The 21,430-nt window shown below is 37.3% G+C and overlaps 1 protein-coding gene across 4 annotated transcripts in view; it reads left to right on the top strand.

Moving 5' to 3' along the window:
- Positions 1–21,026, top strand: part of SERAC1 (serine active site containing 1) — a 79,231-nt gene extending 58,205 nt beyond the window's left edge. For 3 of the 4 annotated variants that reach the window (XM_043962833.1, XM_043962832.1, XM_043962831.1), the window contains 5 exons: positions 900–994; positions 1,784–1,881; positions 10,059–10,241; positions 16,945–17,088; positions 18,583–21,026. In XM_043962833.1, coding sequence (XP_043818768.1) covers positions 900–994; positions 1,784–1,881; positions 10,059–10,241; positions 16,945–17,088; positions 18,583–18,719 — 657 coding nt within the window. In that variant the 3' untranslated portion in view covers positions 18,720–21,026. The remainder of the gene's footprint in view (positions 1–899; positions 995–1,783; positions 1,882–10,058; positions 10,242–16,944; positions 17,089–18,582) is intronic. The other variant, XM_043962830.1, reaches the window with a different exon arrangement.
- Positions 21,027–21,430: the final 404 nt, after the last annotated feature.

Raw genomic sequence — 21,430 nt, 5'->3', positions numbered from 1 at the left:
GTAAGCTTATTCATTCAGCTCAGGATGGCACAAAGTGATAGCCAGAAACCACAACACTAGAAAAGAGGTGTCACCAGGAAAGCCAGACAAACAATTGTAGCAGGGATTTGATGAGCAATGGTCCTAACCTTTAGGAGGTGATAGAAGACCAGAGCAATACCCCACAGGGGCAGTCTTAAGAGCCACGCTGAAGTCTGCCAGCACGCTGAGCCCATATGTACCAGAGGAGGCAGGAACTCAGGAAACTGAGGATAGAACAAAACAATGCCTGACAAGCTTTTTAGAAAACTAAAGCAAATAGTAATCGTCTAAAAATTTCATCTGGAATCAGAAAATAATATTCTTTTTGTAGAAAAGCATCAAACTTTTTTCAATATGAATGGGCTTTGTATGTAAAAATATTAATAAAACTTTGGTTTTCATTAGTTTGTTGACTGAGAAGTCAGTCAATAAACATTTATTAAACACCTTCTGTGTGCCAGGCACTGTGATAAACACCAGGGGTACAAAAGAAAGGCGAGATAACTAGGAAATAATCAACAGATGGAAGGCACTAGAATGAAGAGGAATTAGGAAAGGCTTCTTGCAGAAGGTAAGACTTTAGCTGGGAACTGAAGGAAACTTGGGAAGCCTGAAGAGGGAGACCATTCTAAGTGTAAAGGACAGCCAGTGAAAATACCTGGAGCTGAGAGATGAAGTGTGTTTGAAGAACATTAAGGAAAAGTGATTAATATCAGAAATGGACTTTTTGTCACATTAACTTTCATCTATAATCTATTCTTCATACTTTAATTAGCTGTTAAATATAGTAAGAGGCCACTGGTTGTGAATTTTTATGTGTCTGAACTAACGTAGTAAAAATTCATGTGTTCTCTTTTTGTTTTACTCGTTTTGTGTAGACATGGTTAGCAAGAGATTGTCCTGCTCTTCGAATTATATCTGTGGAGTATGACACCAACCTTAGTGACTGGAGAGCAAAGTGCCCTGTGGAAAGGTAATAGAAGAAAATTATGTAAATTGAGGAGGGAGAATAAGGGAAATCAAGACATACTGACCTCAGTGGGGTGATTAAGTGCTTGAGATGGGAAAATTTTGATCTCACCTTCCTTTCATTGATCATTAGATATATGAAAATAGTAAAATTGTTTAAAGTTTAATATGTTCTCATGTCAAGCTTTTGACATGGATATTTTTGTTTGATATATTAGGATTTTGTTGTAATGCAATCTCCTTTTCCTGTTAGAAGTTAAGTTATTAGATGTGTAACTTACAGTAAGTCCTAGGTGCCCCATTTTGGGAGGAACAATGACAAGCTAGAATGCTTCAGAGGAGAATGACTAGAATAGCAAGGATCAAAACCACATCACGTAAATAATAGTAGAAGAAACTAAGGATGTGTGACCTGGGGAAGGAAGAGATAGGAAAGATACTTATCTAGATGTCTTCAAATATTTGAAGGGACTGAGAATGGAACTAAGTGACAGAGTACTAAGTAGGAAGCAATACAGCTGAGCTCTGAGCCTCAACAAAATTCCAAATAGATGTAGAAAATTGCACCAGACTGAATTCTGATAGGGAAGTCCAGAAAAAGGAATAGCAAGTCATTTGTCCAGGCCAGCTAAGCATAGGGAGACAAAGAAGTCTGCAGATACTGGGGACCCATAGTGAGTGAACAATCAAAGAATGCCAAAAAGAAATTTATAGCATATATCCAATTAATAAAGTGTCTTTGAAAAATCTAGTCTTTTTTGCACATTCTCACACCTATATTCATATTGTTCAGGAAGTCTATTGCTTACAGAAGTCATGAACTTCTTAGGAAGCTCAGAGCTGCTGGTGTTGGAGATAGACCAATGATCTGGGTGTCACATAGCATGGGAGGTACGTATACTTCTATTTCTTTTTTCCTTTCTTTTTTTGAGCCATTTTTTTGGTTTCCTTTACTTAAAATTACAAATAAATAACCTGGACCTTTAAAACCAAGTGCTTACTGGCATTCTTCTTGATCAGACTTGTAAATTTGTTGTTGTCTTTATTGACATGTGAAAGCCAGTCTGACAGATCTTGTGATAGAAACAACAATTAACAATAAAAATAAAAACAATAATAAATGTCTGTGAGTGGCTTGATAAAGTTGTTTTCATTTTACTGGCATCAGTTGGTTGACTGAATCATGATGCTTTGCAAAACACATACTTTATTTTTTGGGGGTGTGTGTGAGGCAGTTGGGGTTAAGTGACTTGCCCAGGGTCACACAGCTAGTAAGTGTTAAGTGTCTGAGGCCGGATTTGAACTCAAGTCCTCCTGAATCCAGAGCTGGTGCTCTATCCACTGTGCCACCAAGCTGCCCCCGGTAGACATCTTAAACTCAATATGTCCAAAACTGAACTCATTATCTTTTTCCCCACCACCCCCTCAAATTTCTTTAGTATTGTAGAGGGCAATGCCATCTTCCCAGTTCCTAAGTCTTGTAACCTAGTAGTCATCCTAGATTCCTCACTCTCTCTCACTGCCTGACCCCCCCTCCTGCACCCACATCCAGTCTGTTGCCAGAGTCTGTCAATTTCACCTTTGCAAGATTCTCAGATACACCTCTTTCTTGTCTCTGACACTGCCATTACTCTGGTGCAGGCCTTCATCACCTTATGCCTGAACGATTTAGGTAGCCTGATAGTGGGTCTTCCCACCTCACGTCTTTCCCTACTCCAGTCCATTCTCCATTCAGCCACTAAAATGTTTTTCCCAAGTGGCAAATCCAGTCATGTCACCCCTCTTCCCCTATTCAATAAACTCTAGAGGCACTCTGTTGCTTTCAGGTTCAAATACAAAATGCTGTATTTGGCATTCGAAGTCCTTCATAGGCAAGCCCGCTCCTACCTTTCCAGTCTTCTTACAGCTTTACTCATTAAATCATGTTCTACATTTCAGTATACCGGCCTCCTAGCTGTTTCATGAATAAGATGTTCCATTTCTCGGCTCCAATACTCATTTTCTGTCATACTCAATTTCTCATGCCTATAATACTTTCCTTCCTCATCTCAGCCTACTGTTGGTTTCCCTGGCTTCCTTAACTAAAAATCTCATCTTTTACAGGAAGCCTTATTTTTAGTTGCCTTTCCCCTTTGTTGTTTCCAATTTATCCCATTTTTGCTTGTTTGTATGTGCTTGTCTGCTTGTTGTCTCCTGTGGATTGTAAACTCTTTGAGGGCAGGGATGGGCTTTTACTTTTTTTTGTATCCCCAGCACTTAGCAAAGTGTCTGGCATATAGAAGACCTTAATAAATGTTTATTGACTGACTAGTATTTTTTAAAAGCCAAAAAAGAGGGGGTATCTTCTCATGTCTCTTCATTTAAGTCATGCTTAAGCTGTATAATTTTGTTAGTATGGTTGTTCTTTCCATCATATTATTGTGTATATAGTTTTCTTGGCTCTGCTTATCTCATTCTATTGCATTCATGCATATCTTTGCTTGTTTCTCTGTATTTATATCACATACATAATTTCTTATAGCAAAATATTCTCCATTATATTCATGTACCATAATTTGGTCATTTCCTAATCAATGGGTAAATACTGTGTTTCTAATTTTTTGCTATCACAAAATGTGCTGCTATAAATGTTTTGGTGTATTTGGAAACTTTCTTCTTATTGATCTTTTTTGGACCAGTAATGGGGTCTGTAGTTCAAAGTTATTGATTTTTTTTTTTTTTGGTGAGGCAGTTGGGGTTAAGTGACTTGTCCCAGGTCACACAGATAGTAAGTGTCAAGTGTCTGAGGCCGGATTTGAACTCGGGTCCTCCTGATTCCAGGGCTGGTGCTCTATCCACTGTGCCACCTAGCTGCCCTAGTTATGGATATTTTAGTCACTTTATTTGCATAATTTAAGATTGCTTTCCAAAATGGATGTAACCATTTCACAATTTCATCAATAATATATTAGTCCTCTTATCATTCCACAACCCTTCAAACCTTGACTCTTTTTTTTTTTTTTTTTGGTGAGGCAATTGGGGTTAAGTGACTTGCCCAGGGTCACACAGCTAGTAAGTGTTAAAGTGTCTGAGGCCGGATTTGAACTCAGGTACTCCTGAATCCAGGGCTGGTGCTCTATCCACTGCACCACCTAGCTGCCCCCAAACCTTGACTCTTAACATTTTTTGTCATTTTGATTATTTTTCAGGGTATGAGATGAAACCTCAGAGTTGTTTTATTTGCATTTCTCTTATTTGTTATTTGTAGATGAGGTAGTTGTGAGTACTTTGTAGTTCTTCTTTTGGGAACCATTCTTATCCTTTGACTACTTATCTCCTAGGGAATGGCTATTAGTCTTTATAAGTATTTATTCATTGTTTACATATCTTGGATACCAAATCCTTATTAGAGAAATTTGATACAAAGATTTTTTTTCCCCATTCACTTGCTTTACCTTTTTTTGTTAGGTCCATTAATTTTGTCAGTGAAGCAGCTTTTCCATTTCATGTAATTAAAGTTATCTATTTTATCCCTTATAATTTCCTCTCTCTCTTGTTTGGCTAAAAATATATCTTACATGAGTAAGCTATGAAGCTGTGAGAGGTATATGATGTACATTTTTTCTAACATTGTTATAGTATGAGCTTAAATATTAAGGTTGCATAGCCATTTAGAATTATGGAATATGGTGTAAGATGATAGTCTTAAACCTAATTTCTTCCAGACTGCTTTTCAGTTTTTCATGCAGTTTTTTAATCAAATAAGGAATTTTTCTCTAGGTAATTTATATTTTCCATTTTATAAAACACTGAGTTATTGAGTTCCATTGTTTCTGATTCTCCCTTATCTGGTCTGTTCCATTGATCTCTCTGTGTTTTTCAACCATTTCCAGATGGTTTTCATGACTACTACTACTTTATAATATAGTTTCCATTTGAGCTTAGCACCACTGTTCTACATCTTTTGGTTTTCTGAATGAATTTTGTTATTATTTTATCAAGTTCCATAAAACATCCTTCTGTTAATTTGGTCAGTATTGCATTAAACACATGAATTAACTTTGGTATTTTTTTTTTATTATATTAGCACAGCCTAGCCATGAGCCCTGATTATTCTTTCAGCTATCTAGGTTGTCCTTTGTTTCTTTATGGAGCATTTTATAATTAAATCTATACAATTCTTTTGTGTGCTTTGGTAGAACTGTCCCTACATAGTTTATGCATATTGTAGTTATTTGGAATGAGATTTCCTTGTTATTGCTTTTTGAGATTTGTTATTTATTATATTAAAATGATGTTAATTTTTGAGGATTTCTTTTGTAGACTGCAACTTTGCCGAATGTATTATTTGTCTTGCTTTGTATCTTTGCTGATTCGTTAGGGTTTCTAAGTATACCTCAGAAGATAAGGGGTTGTATGATTTCTTTTTAACTATTTTTATGCCTTTAATTTCTTTCTTTTGTCTGATTATTGTTGCTAGTATTTCAAGAACTACGTCAAATAACAGTGTACTTCCAATTCTGCAGATTTCATCATTTTTCTTATACTACTGATTTTGACAAACTGCTGTCTCTGTTCCTTTAATCCATTTTCACTTTAGATCTAATATTTATTAAGCCCATATTATACGAAAGGCATTATGCTGGATGCTAGTTTTGTAAAGATAACATGAAACAGAATACTAATCTTCAACAAGCTTACAGTCTAGTAAGGGAGAAAACACATAAATAATTTTAATAGAAATTTGTATATAAAGTGATATGAGAGATTTAAGCAGGGAACTAATAGAATCAGGGAAAACTTCACGGAAAGGATGATGACAGGATTTGAACTAGACTTTGAAGGATGGGAAGAATTTCAACAGTTAACATTGGGATTCCATTCCAGGCATAGGGGACATTGTCAGTGAAAGTTTGGTTCTAGGTGGATGAAGGACAAGGTGAATAGTCAAGAACTTGAATTTTTCTCATATGTTTGTTGTATGAAGGAGTGCAGAGAAGGTTGCAAAGTAAAGTAGCTACAGTGTGGAGGGTCTTGAATATGTTTGTCTTAATGCGCTGTTCTTATATAGAAACTTTTAAATTACTATTACTGCCCTTCTGTGCTGTTTAATGTACTTTGTTATGGGAGGGAAGGTCTAATAACTACCAATATAAAGGGGAGCTGAATTGTTTTTCCTGGAAACATCTCTTTGGTGAATCATCAGAGGTTTTGTGAAAATAATTAGAGTGTAACTCTCCTTCTGTTAAGGATTACTTTTAAGTGTGATTTTGTTTGTTTGTTTGTTTTGTTTTTTTAGTGAGGCAATTGGGGTTAAGTGACTTGCCCAGGGTCACACAGCTAGTAAGTGTCAAGTGTCTGAGGCCGGATTTGAACTCAGGTCCTCCTGACTCCAGGGCCAGTGCTCTATCCACTGCGCCACCTAGCTGCCCCTGTTAAGGATTACTTTTATTAAACAACTACTCTGTGGAGGGCAATGTGCTAGGTGCTAGGCATGGAAAGAGTAAGTGGAAGAGTTCTTTCCCTTAGGATGTCATAATATAATAGGGGAGATAAAATATGTATGTAAGGGACAGCAGTTAGACTATAAGTAGGGAGGGTCTCTCTTCTCCTCTTTCCCATTTGCATTCTTCTTAACTCCTTCCCCAAGTAGTTCCCCCAAACACTACATATTTCTCATATGTCTCCATTATGGTGTTTTAGCTTTCAGGAGTGGACACAGTGAGTGAGAAAGAGAGAATAAACTCCACAACCATAGTTCTATTCTTCTGAGAGCTTCTATAGTTCTAGGTCAATTAATTTCTTCAAATACTTAAGATTATACTATAGATAAACCCAGCATACTGAGGGAGATATAAAATTTTATGGTATAGTCCTATGTGAGAACAAGGCACAAATAACTAGAATAGACAATATTCTAGACATAAGGGTACTGGAGAGCTGCAATTAAACGTACTAGATGAGTTCTGAGGGTGAATGATGTTTCTGAAATCATAAAAGGCTTCACAAAGAGTAAGCATTGAAGTTAGACTTTAAAGAATAGATAGGACAGTCCAGGCATAGGGATAGGGTCATGAAAGTACAAAATATATTCAAGGACAGAGTAATTCAGTTTGGTTGGAGCATAGAATTTGAGGAGAGTACTTATGGGAGATAAGGTATAGAAGGCAGGGTGATAATTTGAGGGCTTTAAATTCTAGTCAAAATAATTTTAATTTTAACCTGTTAGCTATTAGTGAACTACCCAAATACTTTTATTTCTTTCTTTTCTTTTCTTTTTGGTTTTAATTTAATTAATATATATTGTTTTTACATAGAATCATTGATTCCCATTTGATCTAATCTAATTTTCAGGGAGTCCATTTCTTTTTTAAAAATCATAATTGTATTATTTTCCAGTTACAGGCAAAGTAGTTTTCAACACTTTTTTAATGAGATTTTGAGTTCCAAATTTTTCTCCCTCCTTCCCTTCCCTCCCCCTTCCCCAAGTCAGAAAGCAATCTGAGATAGGTTACATATGTACAATCACCTTAAACATATTTCTGTATTAGCCATGTTGTGAAATAAGAATCAGAACAAAAGGGAAAAACCTCAAAAAAGAGAGGGGAAAAGCCCAAAAAAGTAGAAATAGTATGGTTCAATCTACATTCAGATTCCACAGTTATTTTTTTTTTCCTGGATGTGGAGAGCATTTTCTATCATGAGTCCTTTGGAATGTCTTACCCAAATACTTTTCACTAGAGGACTGATGAAAAGGAATGCATAAGGAATATTAGTATAACAGCATTTTTAAAGACTGGATTAGAGTATGGAGAAAATGGAAATGGAAAGCCCTAATGGGTCCACAGTAGGGTGGATATTAATGAATTTTATATGAGAAGCAAAGAAAAGAGACAGTTATCCCAAAGTTAAAAAAGGAAACTGGGGAAATGGTAGAGCCACTAAGAAATGTTAGAAGAACAGGTTAGGCAAGAGAACATTGTTCACGTAGACAACAATATTGTTTAATGAAGAACTGTGAATGACTTGACTATTCTCAACAGTACAGTGATTCAAGACAATCCCAAAGGACTATTGATGAAACATACTATCCACCTCCAAAGAAAGAACTGATATTGATGGAACAGACTGAAGCATTGCTATTTTTCACTTTCTTTCATTTTTTTTCCTTTTAATCAAGTTTGCTTGTACAAAATTACAAATATGGTAATGTTTTACATAATCATAAATGAATAACCTATATCTGATTGTTTGCTGCCTCAGGGAGGGGAAGGGGAGGGAGGGAAAGAGGAATAAAAATTGGAACCCACAACTATAAATTAAAAAGTTTATTATTTTTTTGTTTTTGTTTTTTGGTGAAAAAAGTTTATTATTAAAGAAAGAAAAGAGGGGCAGCTAGGTGGCACAGAGCACCGGCCCTGGAGTCAGGAGTACCTGAGTTCAAATCTGGTCTCAGACACTTAACATTTACTAGCTGTGTGACCCTGGGCAAGTCACTTAACCCCAGTTGCCTCACTTAAAAAAAAAACAGGTTAGGGAAAAGAGAAGAAGCTCAGTGCTGGACATAAGTTTTAGTTGCTGGTGGGAGATTCAGGTAGAAATGTTCTGTAGGCAGTTGGAGACATGGATATTTAACTTAGAAAAGAGGTCAGTACTGGGAACAAAAATTTGGGAGTTATCTGCATAGTAGTAGTAATTGAATCATTGAGAATATTTAGCAAGGATGAGTGCTTAGAGATAAGATATCAAGGAAAATACCTTGAGGATTACTTATCTTAAGGAGTCAGGAAGAAATTATGGTGTCAGTGAAAAACCTGAAATAACCAGGAGAAATCGGGGATCAATAGTGTTTATTGTAGAGGGGTGTGGTCAAGGAAGATGGTTTAGGACACGATGTATGATTTCATTGGTCTAGGGAATTCCCAGGTAAGGAAATTTCTCTCTACCAGTGTAGGTTGGTGCTTTCTTTGTAGCTTTATAGACATAGCTAGAACACAGAAAGATTAAATAGCTTTATTAAGGGTGATAAGGTAGTATATATTAGAGGTGATACTTGAACCCAGGTCTTCCAGTCTTCAGTGCCAGCTTCTACCTACTCTCTTCAATACCGGCTTCTACCTACTCTCTTCAATACCAGCTTCTACCTACTCTCTCCAGGCTGCCTCTCAATGAAAATTTTGTATTTCTGATATGCTGGTTGGCCAGGGTTTAAGGAAGAAGTGAGTAGTGAGCAAGTACCAGATGTTGACAGCTTTTTCCAGAAATTTTATAATAAAGGAAGGAGAAAGATGGGATCATAGCTGGTTGAAGTCTAAGAGCCAAGGGAAGCCTCTTTTTTTTTTTATTAGAGAGAGCCAAGCATATATTTGTAAGCAGATGGGAAAGAATGAATGGAGAGCTAGAGATTAAAAATGCATGCAAGAAGGAGACGGTAGAAGGTTGAGAAGACAGGGTCAAGAGACTAGCTTTAGTGAGGGAAAGAGACAGTAAAGATATCCTTTGTATGATCAAAAAAAAGGAGGGCCTTGAACATCATAGTGCCAGCTATGTGCCTGGCACTGTGCTGAACACTTTACAAACATGATCCCGCTTGATCCTGACAACAAACCCAGGAGGTAGAAATTATTGTTCTCATCTGGGCTCTACAATCCCAAAGAAAAATGTTTGAATTTTAATTAAGTAACCAATGAAGGTTTTTGAGCAGACGTATGACCTGATAATATTCATACATAAGAAAGATTCACCTGCCAATGGTATGAGGATGGTTTAGTAGTGGGAGAGAGTAAGAGAGAGAGCACTTAGAATGAGGCTCTTGCCATAGTCCATTTACTCACCATTTATTAAGCTCCTATTGTATGCCAGCAGGCACTGTTGTAAATGACATGGATGCAAAGCAGAAAAGCAAAACTAGGCTTTTTCTTCAAGCAGGAATAAAAGTGACAGATACAGGAAATGTTGAAGTACAATTAGTAGTTCACTTGGGTACTTTGATTATTTTTCTAGATTTAGATTGCTGCCTCAAAAGGAACACAGTACATTTAGCCTATTTGTCTACTTGCTTAACATGCATTTTCTTTTGTGTTTCTTAGGCCTTCTTGTCAAAAAGATGCTGGTGGATGCTTCCAAGAAACCAGAGCTTAATTCCCTAATAAACAATACCCGAGGAATGATTTTTTATAGTGTACCTCATCATGGGTCCCGTCTGGCTGAATATTCTGTTAACATCAGATATCTGCTGTTTCCTTCTGTTGAGGTCAAAGAACTCAGCAAGGGTAATGTTTATCTTGTTACTTCCTGACAACAAAGATTTGATTACTTTGTCAAATTAACAAGTTATATCAGAGAAGTTAACAGAAAAAACATGGTTTTCAATAAATGAGCAAAAAATTGAGTTTAAAGTATAACTCCTTCAGGTTATCTCATTTTATATAAACCATATAGCTCCTAGCCCCTGGTGACTTTCTAGGAGTTGATTATTTATTGCCTTTTTCAAGTTAAAGAAAATATGTTAGAAAATTATAACAATGCAGCTTCACCTACATTGAAGGTCTTTTGTAAAATTATAGAGTACCGGGTTGTTTTTTTTTTTTTGTTAATAGTGCTTCTTATCTATGTATCTGTGCCTGTCTAGTTAATTCTTGTTTACTTGTGTATGAATATAGTACTTTATTTGTGACAAAATCTTAGTTTTAGTAAGGTTTTCCCTTGTTATTTATTACATATCAAGCTACTGTTTGTTCAGGGAATAACAATTTTAATATCCTAAGCACAATTAGAAAATTAGAAGGGAAAAATTAAAGTGACATGCCTTAGCCACTTTTTTAGAGTACCTGTGTATTAGACTTCTATGAGTTTAGAGAATCCCAATTTCTAACATTCATAAACTGGATTTTGATATTTTAACATTTATTATATCAGTATCTAACATGTTACAATATCAGTAATATTCATTATATTTTAGTGCTTACAACAACCTTAGCTGGCAATTTTCCCAAGACTTATACTGTGCACTTCAATTGTGTAAGATAATTTTCTCCATTGCTCCTCTTCCTTTTTCTCCTCTACCTTTCTATTCTTCAGTATCATCAAAACATAACAACTCCCATGTCCTCTTTCTAAGTAGACTCCCTCTGTGGTGATAGGGTTTAGATGATACATCTATCATCTCCCCATGTAAGAATGAAAATAATTTATCTTTGTTTAGTCCCTTATGATTATTCACTTATCTGTATAGGGTTTTTTTTATTCCTGTGTTTGCACCTAATAATAATAATTAATATTTCTATCGAACTTACTGTATGCCAGTCACTATGCTAAATGCTTTACAATTATTTTTTCATTTAATCCTCACAACAATCCTGGGAGATAGGTGCTATTATTATCCTCATTTTACCGATGAAGAAACTGAGACAAACAGGTTAAGTAATTTGCCCAGAGTCACATTGCTAGTCAGTATCTGAGGTTGAATTTGAACTCAGATCTTCCTGACTTGTCTCAGTGCTTTATCCACTGAGTCACATGGCTACCCTACTTCAAAGTTTCTATGTAGTTTTGGTCTTTTCATCAGGAATGTTTAGAAGTCCTCTATTTCATTAAAGGTTCTTTTTTTTTACCCTATAAAACTATACTCAGTTTTTTGGGGGTAAGTTATTTTTGGCTGTACACCCATATCTTTTGCTTTCTGGAATACTGCATTCTCAGCTCCCTGTTTCTTTATAGCAGTGGCTGCTAAGTCCTATTTGATCCCAATAGTGATTTCTTGCTACATGAATTGTTTCTTTCTGGTTGCTTGCAGTATTTTTTTTCTTTGATTGAGAAGCTCTACATTTTGGTTATGATATTCCCAGGAGGTTTCATTTTGGGGTTTCTTTCAGGAGCTAACTGGTGGATTCTTTATATTTTTTTGTCTGGTTTTAAGAGATCTGGGCAGTTTTATATTTCTTGAAATATGAGGCTTTCAGGTAGTTCAGTGATTCTTAAATCTTTCCTTGAATATTTTCCAGGTTTTTCTATGAGTCTTTTGACTTTTCTTGTCTTAATGGAGTAATACATTTGGTTATCTTTTATTTGGTTCATTTTAATTTTGAGTTAGTATGTTACTTGGGTAACATTTTGTACTTCTTATTCCAAGCTGTTAATTCCCTTTACAATTATTTCTTTCTAAACTATGATTCTTTTTTCAGTTTTTCCTCTACCACTTTCATTTTTCACTTATAAAAAACAACAACTCTTATTGAACTTCTGTACAAACTGCATATTTTTTTGAAGTGTGACTTATAGATGTTTTGGAGTCATTCTTTTTGGGGATTGTATTTTGAGAGTTTAGCTTCCCTGTCCCCATAACTAGCTGTTTATACTGAATTCCATTTTTTGTTTGTTCACTCTTCCAGCCTACTTTGTTACTTTGGACTTTATATTAAGACTAGGGTCTGGATCCTTTTGAAGGAAATGGGCTGAATGTGTGTCTTCTAGGTTCCTACTTTTTCTTTCTTGGGTTATTGAGTGTTTTGTTCTTCCAGAATCTCAGGGACAGTTCAGGCTGAGGACCTGCAAGTTTTCAGTGCTCACAAAGTAGTCTGATCCAGGAAAAAGTATGATTGCTATACAGTTCTTCCCTCCATCCCACTCTCTAACCCTTTGGTCTGTGGACTTAACCTATTTGGAGTTCTGGTAGACTACTGTTGGACTCCCTACACTATCAACCAACTCTCTCCTCAGTGAATTAATAATAAGCTTTTATTAAATGCTTACTTGTATACCAGGCAATTTGCTAAGTTCTGGGAATACAAAGATAAAAGTAAAACCGTCCCTGTTCTCAGGGACTTTACAATTTAAAGGTTGGGACAGCTAGGTGGCACAATGAATATAGCATAGGCCTGAAGTTGGGAGAACTAGAGTTCAAATATGTCATTAGACACTTATTAGCTGTGTGACCCTGGGCAAGTCACTTAACCCCAATTGCCTTAAACATCCGGGGCCATCTCCAGTCATCCTGATATATGGATATACAGGTAGATATCTGTGTGTGTGTGTGTGTGTGTGTGTGTGTGTGTGTGTATCTATATCTAGCCATTGGACCCAGGTGGCTCTGGAGGAGAGAGTGAGGTTGGTGACTTTGCACAGCTCTCCCTCATTTAAATCCAATTCACTGCAAGTCATATCACCCCAATGTCATAGTTCTCTTTGAGAATGAAGGACAAAAAACAGTAATTAGGGCAGTATGGTTACATTGTAGAGGCTGGGAAGGGGAGTAATGCCTAGGAATATTATGACAAAGAAAGGCAGAAAGATCCCAGATTATAACTACCCAAAAGAAGAGGCATTCATATTTATGCCTAAAGGTGATACAAAACCATTGGAATTTACTGAGTAGGGAGGCAATTTGGTCAGACTCAAGTTTTAGAAAAATTAGGGTAAAGATGTAGGTTCCACAGACCTTAGAACCAAGTATTTATTTTGTATGCATCAGTGCTTATGAATTATAATTGATTTGAAAAAAATTCTCAGTATTTCCTATAGCACTGTAGTCCATTATTAATAGAAAGGACAAAAAAATGTTCATTATGACATGAATCTTTTTCTTTATCTGTTGGTAGGAAAGCACACTATTTAAAATGGAACCAAGTTTTCCTAATATAGTTTCTGTGATACAATAGTTGCAAGGGATACCACTTGTGCTAGATACTCTTATTTGCTAGGCCTGTTATAATCAGAGCCTAGAAAGCAAAGTGGAATTAGACCATCATTAAGGTATAATGGAAGTTATTGCAGTGGAGATACAGCCTGGGCTTCCAGAGCCCTTTTCTGTTACAGAAAAGATAGAGGGGATATAATGGCACCCACAGGGTCACCATAAGGAGTTGAATGGGGCTGTGATCTGAGATAGTCATCACTAGTGATTTGAATAACTTAATGGATACATATTTAATTTTTTTACTTAGAAGTCATTGAACTTAGAGTTTCAGGGCTTTTGGGGGGTTTATTTTTGGTGAGGCAGTTGGGGTTAAGTGACTTGCCCAGGGTCACACAGCTAGTAAGTGTCAAGTGTCTGAGGTTGGATTTGAACTCAGGTCCTCCTGAACCCAGGGCCAGTGCTCTAACCACTGCTCCACCTAGCTGCCCCATGCTTTTTACTTTTTAGAAATTTGTTTATTTTTAATATTTTTTTTTAAAAAATTATGTTCCAAATTCTTCCTTTAGCACTGTCCCACCCATTGAGAAGGCAACCAATATGATATCAGTTATGCATGTGAAATCATGCAAAGCATTTCCATATTAACCATGATGCCAAAAAAAGTGAGAAAAATAAAGTGAAAAAATTATATTTCAGCTTGCACTCAGAGTTTCTTGGTTCTCTTTGGAGGTGGAAGCATTTTTCATTATGAGTCCTTCAGAACTGTCTTGGATCATTGTATTGATCAAAGTAGCTTAGTCTTTCACAGTGGCTCATCATTGCAGTATTGATGTTACTGTGTACAATGGTCTTCTGCTTACTTCACTCTGCATCATGTGGTAACAAGTTTTTAACAGTCAGCGTTAAAGGAAATACACCAGTTTTTGAAGGACCACCCTTTGGGGAGGAGACTGATGAATGGCCACGCACTCCACCTCCATCTGCTAGGCACTCCACTTCCGGGGTGCAAGCTTAAAAGGCAAGGAGAGAACGGAAATGAGGTCTTTTCGGCTCTCCTTGTCCGCTGACTTGTGCTGCACACACAGAGACGCTGACGGAGGTTGAACTCGGCCCGGCTCACCGTAACAGCACGTGCTTAACGCGGCTCTCCCCCTCAAAGGTGGCCTTGGGTTTTTTAACTGGCAAAATGGGAGTATTGCATGGAGAGTGATGACATGGAATAATAATACCCTGGCTTTTCAAAGCCTCAATTATAGGGGTGATCCCTTCTCTTGCTTCCCTAGACAATGGATACTGTGGAATGGAGGGGGGTGGTCCCCCCTTAACTTTAAAGGTAACAGGCATGGCAGACTTAAGGAGCCCTACCTCGTTAGGGGATGAGGCCCATAAAGACTCAGGAATGTCAGAGGGAATTTTGGATACCTCCCCTACTGTTCCTTGAGCTTCTGTAAGTAAAATTGGTAATAAATGAACAGTATCCTCTGGCAATTGTAGGGAGACAGCCCCATCTGGAGCACAAGATATGGTTGCTCTAAGCTTGCAAAAGAGATCACGACCTAATAAATTTACAGGAGCATCAGGCATGAGTAAGAATGAATGTTCCACTGTTAAGGGCCCCATAGATACCATGTGAGGGTTCAATTTTGCCACTCTGGCTCTTTCCTGAGATTCCTACTACATTCAGAAATCCTACAGGTCTATACCCAGGGTCTGGTTTGCTTACTAATACTGATTTAGAAGCTCCTGTGTCTAGCAGACAATCGTAATAAGTCTCCCCCACTTTTAGGGTGACATGTGGGGAGGTGAATGGACTGGTACAAGGGCATTCAAAAAATCTGGATCTGGGAATATATGGCTTTCATTATCTATGTTCCATTCCTCCCCAAGACCCCATCATTCCTGTGCCCTCCTCTGAGAGGGACCTTGGTTACCATTATTCTGGTACTGCCTTTCTGTATTTCTCTGATAGGGTCTCTTACTGGTATTCTGATACTCTCCCTCTGTATTCCTCCGAAAAGATCTATTTCTGTTTTGATTTTGCCTGTAATTAGAATTTCTTCTCCAAGTCCTACATTCCCTCAATTCATGCCCCTCCTTATGACAGTAAGTTCATACAGGTTTTTTCTGGAACTATCCTGCTGGTCACTTCTTACAGCACAATAGTATTTCGTCATAATTATATACCACAACTTGAATGATTCCCTAATTGATGGCATCCTTTTCAGTTCTTCACTTTCCAATTCTTTGTCTTCACAAAAAGAACTGCTATATTTTTGTACATATAGGTCCTTAACCTTTTTCTTTTATCTCTTTGAGATAAAGACCTAGTAGTGGCAATGCTGGGTCAAAGGATAATAGCCATTTGTTTATAATTCCAAATTATTCTCCAGAATGGTTGGACCAGTTCACAATTCCATGCATTAGTGTTCCTATTTTTCCACATCTCCTCCAGCATTTGTCATTTTCCTTTTCGGTCATGTTAGACAATTAGATAGATATGAGGTTGTATACCTTACATTATTTTAATTTTCATTTCTCCGATCAAAAGTCATTTAGAAGGGGCAGCTAGGTGGTGCAGTGGATAGAGCACTGGCCTTGGATTCAGGAGGACCCGAGTTCAAATCCAGATTCAGACACTTAACACTTACTAGCTGTGTGACCCTGGGCAAGTCACTTAACCCCAACTGCCTCACCAAAAAAAAAAAAAGTCATTTAGAGCATTTTTTCCCACATAACTATTGATAGCTTTGATTTCTTCTTCTGAAAACTGCCTGTTTATATCCTTTGACCATTTATTAATTGGGGAATAGCTATTATTTCTTTTTCTTTTTTCTTTTTGGTGAAGCAATTGGGGTTAAGTGACTTGCCCAGGGTCACACAGCTAGTAAGTGTTAAGTGTCTGAGGCTGGATTTGAACTCAGGTACTCCTGACTCCTGGGCCAGCGCTCTATCCACTGTACCACCTAGTTGCCCTCTTCTTTTTTTTAAGGCTAATGGTATCTTTTTAAAAATATCAGTATATTCTATGTGTATGTCCTGTTTTCTGTGTTTTGTATTTATATAATTGCTATTGATTTTATTATTTATTTATTTTTTTTTTGGTGAGGCAGTTGGGGTTAAGTGACTTGCCCAGGGTCACACAGCTAGTCTGGATTTGAACTCAGGTCCTCCTGAATCCAGGGCTGGTGCTCTATCCACTGTGCCACCTAGCTGCCCCCTGCTATTAATTTTCCAAGCATACATCATATATATACTGCCAGCTAAATTTTATAAGGTAAGTGGTCTTTTTTGAGTGTGAGATTGAGCATAATGTTCTATTTTTATCTTGAATGTTTCTACAGATTGTCCTGCACTTAAAGAACTCCACGATGACTTCCTGACATTCGCTAAGGACAAGAATTTCCAGGTGTTGAATTTTGTAGAAACACTACCGACCTCCATAGGTAGCATGATTAAGTTACATGTGGTGCCAGTAGAATCAGCAGGTATGTATTCTTTTACAATCTAACAGATTTCTTGAGTTACTGTTTATGTGCTGGGGATACAAAGTCCCAGCCTTTGAAGAGGTTCTGTTTTAGCTGGGGAGACAAGCATGCATCTATATAAAAAGAGATGCTAGGAGAGTAAAAGGCTTCATGTTATTCATAATGGGACTACAGTTATTAAACCTACATTTGATGTCTTTCTGTTTAAAAGGGATATGAGGAAGATTCAAGAAAGCTGCACATCTTAGAAATAAGAGTTAAAGCCTTTTTTCTTGAACTTGAAATATAGAAACTAAGGTGGTTGGTGTCCATATCACCTTTTCCTGCTATCTGTTCCCATATTTTTATTTCTTTCAGTTCTGCTATCATTTATATTCCTTTTCCCTCTTGTCAAGGTAGCACTTCTCCTTCCCTGTATTAAATTATTTTCTTATTCTACCACTTCACCAAAAGTGGACTTGAAACAACCATCAAGAAGCTCTTCCTCCAAACCCAAGAAACATTCAAAAGATTTTGTGTGTGTGGTAGAGGGGAGAACAAGGAATGAGTCAAGTGAAAAGTTTGAGAAACCCTGCTTAAATTAAATTATAAATACTCCAGAGAAGCATTTAATTTAATTCAAGTCATGAAGACTGCAAAGATAGTGGCTTTTGAGCTACCACTAGTTACTAATTACGTTGCTAGAAGTGCAGTATGAGGGATATTAAGGAAAAAAATAATTCATGGAACCAAGATGGCACAGTAGTAGGAAACATGGCAAGCTCCATCTATTTCTCCTTCTCTCCCCCCATAATCTTCCAAACCAAATTCTCTTGGGGAAAATCTTAGAAAATAACCAGTGGGGACCAGCTAGGTGGTGCAGTGGATAAAGCTCTGGCCCTGGATTCATGAGGACCTGAATTCAAATCTGGCTTCAGACACTTGACACTTAGTAGCTGTGTGACCTTGGCCAAGTCCTTAACCCTCATTGCCCTGCCAAAGAAAAAGGGAAAATAACCAGTGAGTCATTTTTCTGATCTGAGTCAACATAAGGAGACAGAGGTATGTGGACACTGAGGAGAGGAGGATACCATTCAGAGCATGCCAGTAAAAGGAAAGCCTATATACCAAGACAAGAAGTCTCAGATTCAGAATCCAGGGTCCTAAACCTGGCTATGAGACAGAACCAAGGGCAACTCTATCATTCACTACCTAGTTCCAGGTACTGATCTAGATCTAACATTTGGAAGCCTAGAATTCTTTCGTGTGTGTGTGTGTTTTTTTGTTTTTTTTTTAAGTAAGGTAATTGAGGTTAAGTGACTTGCCCAGGGTCACACAGCTAGTAAGTATTAAGTGTCTGAGGCCGGATTTGAACTCAGGTACTCCTGACTCCAGGGCCGGTTCTCTATCCACTGCGCCACCTAGCTGCCCCTAGAATTCTTTCAATATGGTAATTCTTAAGTTAGCCTATTCCCCTAAAGTTGAAAGTATTTTCATTGTCCTGCTTTTCCTCAGATTTGGGCATTGGAGATCTAATTCCAGTAGCAGTTAATCATCTGAATATTTGCAAGCCAAAGAAGAAGGACACCTTCTTGTACCAACGTACCTTACAGTTCATTCGTGAAACATTAGCCAAGGACCTTGAAAACTAACAGGTCTTTATTCTTCTCTTCTGTTATGTGGACATGATGCTGGGCATTTTTTGAGATCTGTGAAACTGACAAGACCCAGTAGATAAGACACCAGGGCAGTCTGGATTATATTGAAGACAGCAGGATGCTACTCAGAAGTATATAAAAGGTAAAGCACAAGCATAGGTGACAGTAAAGACTGAGTAGCTAGACTCTCTTCCATTAAGGACATTTTTCTGTGCATCAGTTTATAGTCCACACTTTTAGTTGGTGGCATCTGAAAGGGAACTGAACTGTTTCTCATTTCTGCTGTGACAGGCCCTCTGATTCCCACTAGAAGAAACTTTAATGGACTTGGCAAGGGATTAAGTGCTATCATGCACTTCTTAACCAGAAAAATCTGCCACTTGGTGAATACTTGAAATGGGGAACAACTACCACTGAGGACCAAAATAGATTAGATATTGATTTTAGTCTGGGTCTCACAAATACAGTAGACTTTTGACAACCAATAAACTTCATTTAGGCTGGCTGCATTTCAAAGGTGGCTTTTTCACATCTGAGTGACAGAACTGGTATCACAGATACAAATGTATTGTATGCTTCTGTTGCTAAGGAGAAATAATTTTCTTGTGCATCAGCTTAGGCTAACCTTCTAAATAATGTACTGTTCTGCTATTAACATTCTCAGATAAGGAGTGAAGGTTGTTGATTAATCCAGTGTTTATGTATCAAATAAACCTATATTTTAAAAAAACCCCAAATCATACTTGAGCAACACTTAAAACTACTCAGTGATTATTGTATGATACCTAGTTTGGATTTGGCAGACATTTCCTTTCACAAAATAGGAAATTCTTTTTAAAGGGTGGAGGATATATATGTAAGAAACCGTGATTGTTGATCTTACTGTTTATCAAAGTAGAAATTAGGCTATCTGAAGGTGGATTGAAAGGCATATTGTTGCATCATATGTGACAGATGGTTGAAAGTTCAGCATATTTAGTTACCCAGTTGTTTGGGAAAGAATTAAGACTAGAGCTCACAAAGTAAACCTATAGGTTTTTCTGGCCCATAGCTCTTGTGACAGTGGGATGTTTTAGTATGGAATATTTCCTTTTTATCTTGTTGACTAATAACCCACAACTAAAACATGTGATTTCAAAAAGTACTTTTAATTAACTTGAAAGAATGGTATGCAACTGTTACTGGAAATCTTAATGCAGTAGGTATTCCTCTTATTGAGAATAAGGTCTGGGAAAGATGTCCAGCTTTGCTTTGAACTTACTATAAGTTTTCAGGCAAATCACCTTCCCTAGATAGGCATACTGAATGTTGATATCAATAAACATATCAGATGCTATGTAGCACTTTAAAATCTGCAACATATTTTAAATGCACTGTTTTATTTTGAGCATCACAATAGCTCTTTGAGGCCAAGAGTTGTACCTTGTGAAGGTGAAATGACAGTGTCTAGCTGCCATCGGCTTTTAAAAAATGAGGTACATAAATGATGCAAATAGATTTGAATCATTTCAGAAAACAGCCATGTTATTAATAGCTTAATTTCATTAATGGCTTGTTTTCAATGCAACCTCTGGAAAAGACTAATTTTACTTTTTCTCCTCTAAGTTAATCACCCAAGGTTCCTGACCACATTTTAACGTGGTTGTTTAAATGATTCTGAGGGTAGCCATAATCATGATCATGTGTAGGGGCATGCTAGGCAGTTGCCCGGTGCTATAGGTTCTACTTTTGAAAATATGCTCCAGTGAGACAGAAAGCTGCTGTTTATTATTAGAGACCTTGACCCATCTCTCTTCCCTTAAGAAACCACCAAGCACCTGCTTCACTGCACATATACCTTATGTCGAGGCAGAGCTCAAGTTCTCCATCCTTAGGTATCCTGGGTGGGAGTCAGAGGGAAAGGTAGAGTATCATAGTCCCTGTCTGTTTTTGACACTCGAGCAGATTGGCAGCCTCCCAGTTACACCCAAAAGGAGGGCTGAAGGTCTGTGTTTCTTTCTACCACATGGAGATAGACAGAAATGACAGATGCCAGCATGTCTCAACTGGACATAGAGCACAATAATACCACGATGTTTACAATGTCCGCCCCTTTGTGCTGTGTGCATACCTCATGGTGCCTCCCAAGTCCTTTGGAAATTACTGGCGTTGGAGGCACAAACCCCGACTTCTCATTTTTCTGTACTATTGGTACATCAGTGTATACTTTTGTCATTTTGTGTAATAGCAATTTTGTGCCTGTGGGAAATGTCTTTAATAAAAATTTAATTTAAAAGTACCTACAGAACTGATTGAGTCCTTATGTTGGATCTGAAAGCAAAGCCAATATCTGCTAAATTGAAAGCGCCTAAAAACCTGTTTTTAAAAAGGTGGTATAATATTACAAAAATGATCAAAATAAGGCTAACAGCATTAAAAGCCAAGCAGAATCTTCAGACTCAAGGACTGCCCAAACAAGTATGAGCTACTTTTATAAAAACTTAAATGAAAGCATTGTCTTTCCATAACAAAGTTACTAGTAATTCTGAGTGGGGGAAGGGCAATAGGATTAACCATAAATTTATTTTATCACTATAAAAATTCAGTATAATCAAAACTTCACCTCAGAGACTGCTTCACAGAGCAGGTGACAGTTAAATGGAAACACTGAGTCATAGAATGCACCTCCTTTAAATATGGCAATTTGATTTGAATAATCTTATTGG

Source organism: Dromiciops gliroides, chromosome 4 (assembly GCF_019393635.1).
Source record: "Dromiciops gliroides isolate mDroGli1 chromosome 4, mDroGli1.pri, whole genome shotgun sequence".
NCBI classification, from domain to species: domain Eukaryota; kingdom Metazoa; phylum Chordata; class Mammalia; order Microbiotheria; family Microbiotheriidae; genus Dromiciops; species Dromiciops gliroides.
The sequence above is the reverse complement of the archived record's forward strand: the minus strand, read 5'-3'. Positions and strand labels throughout refer to the sequence as shown.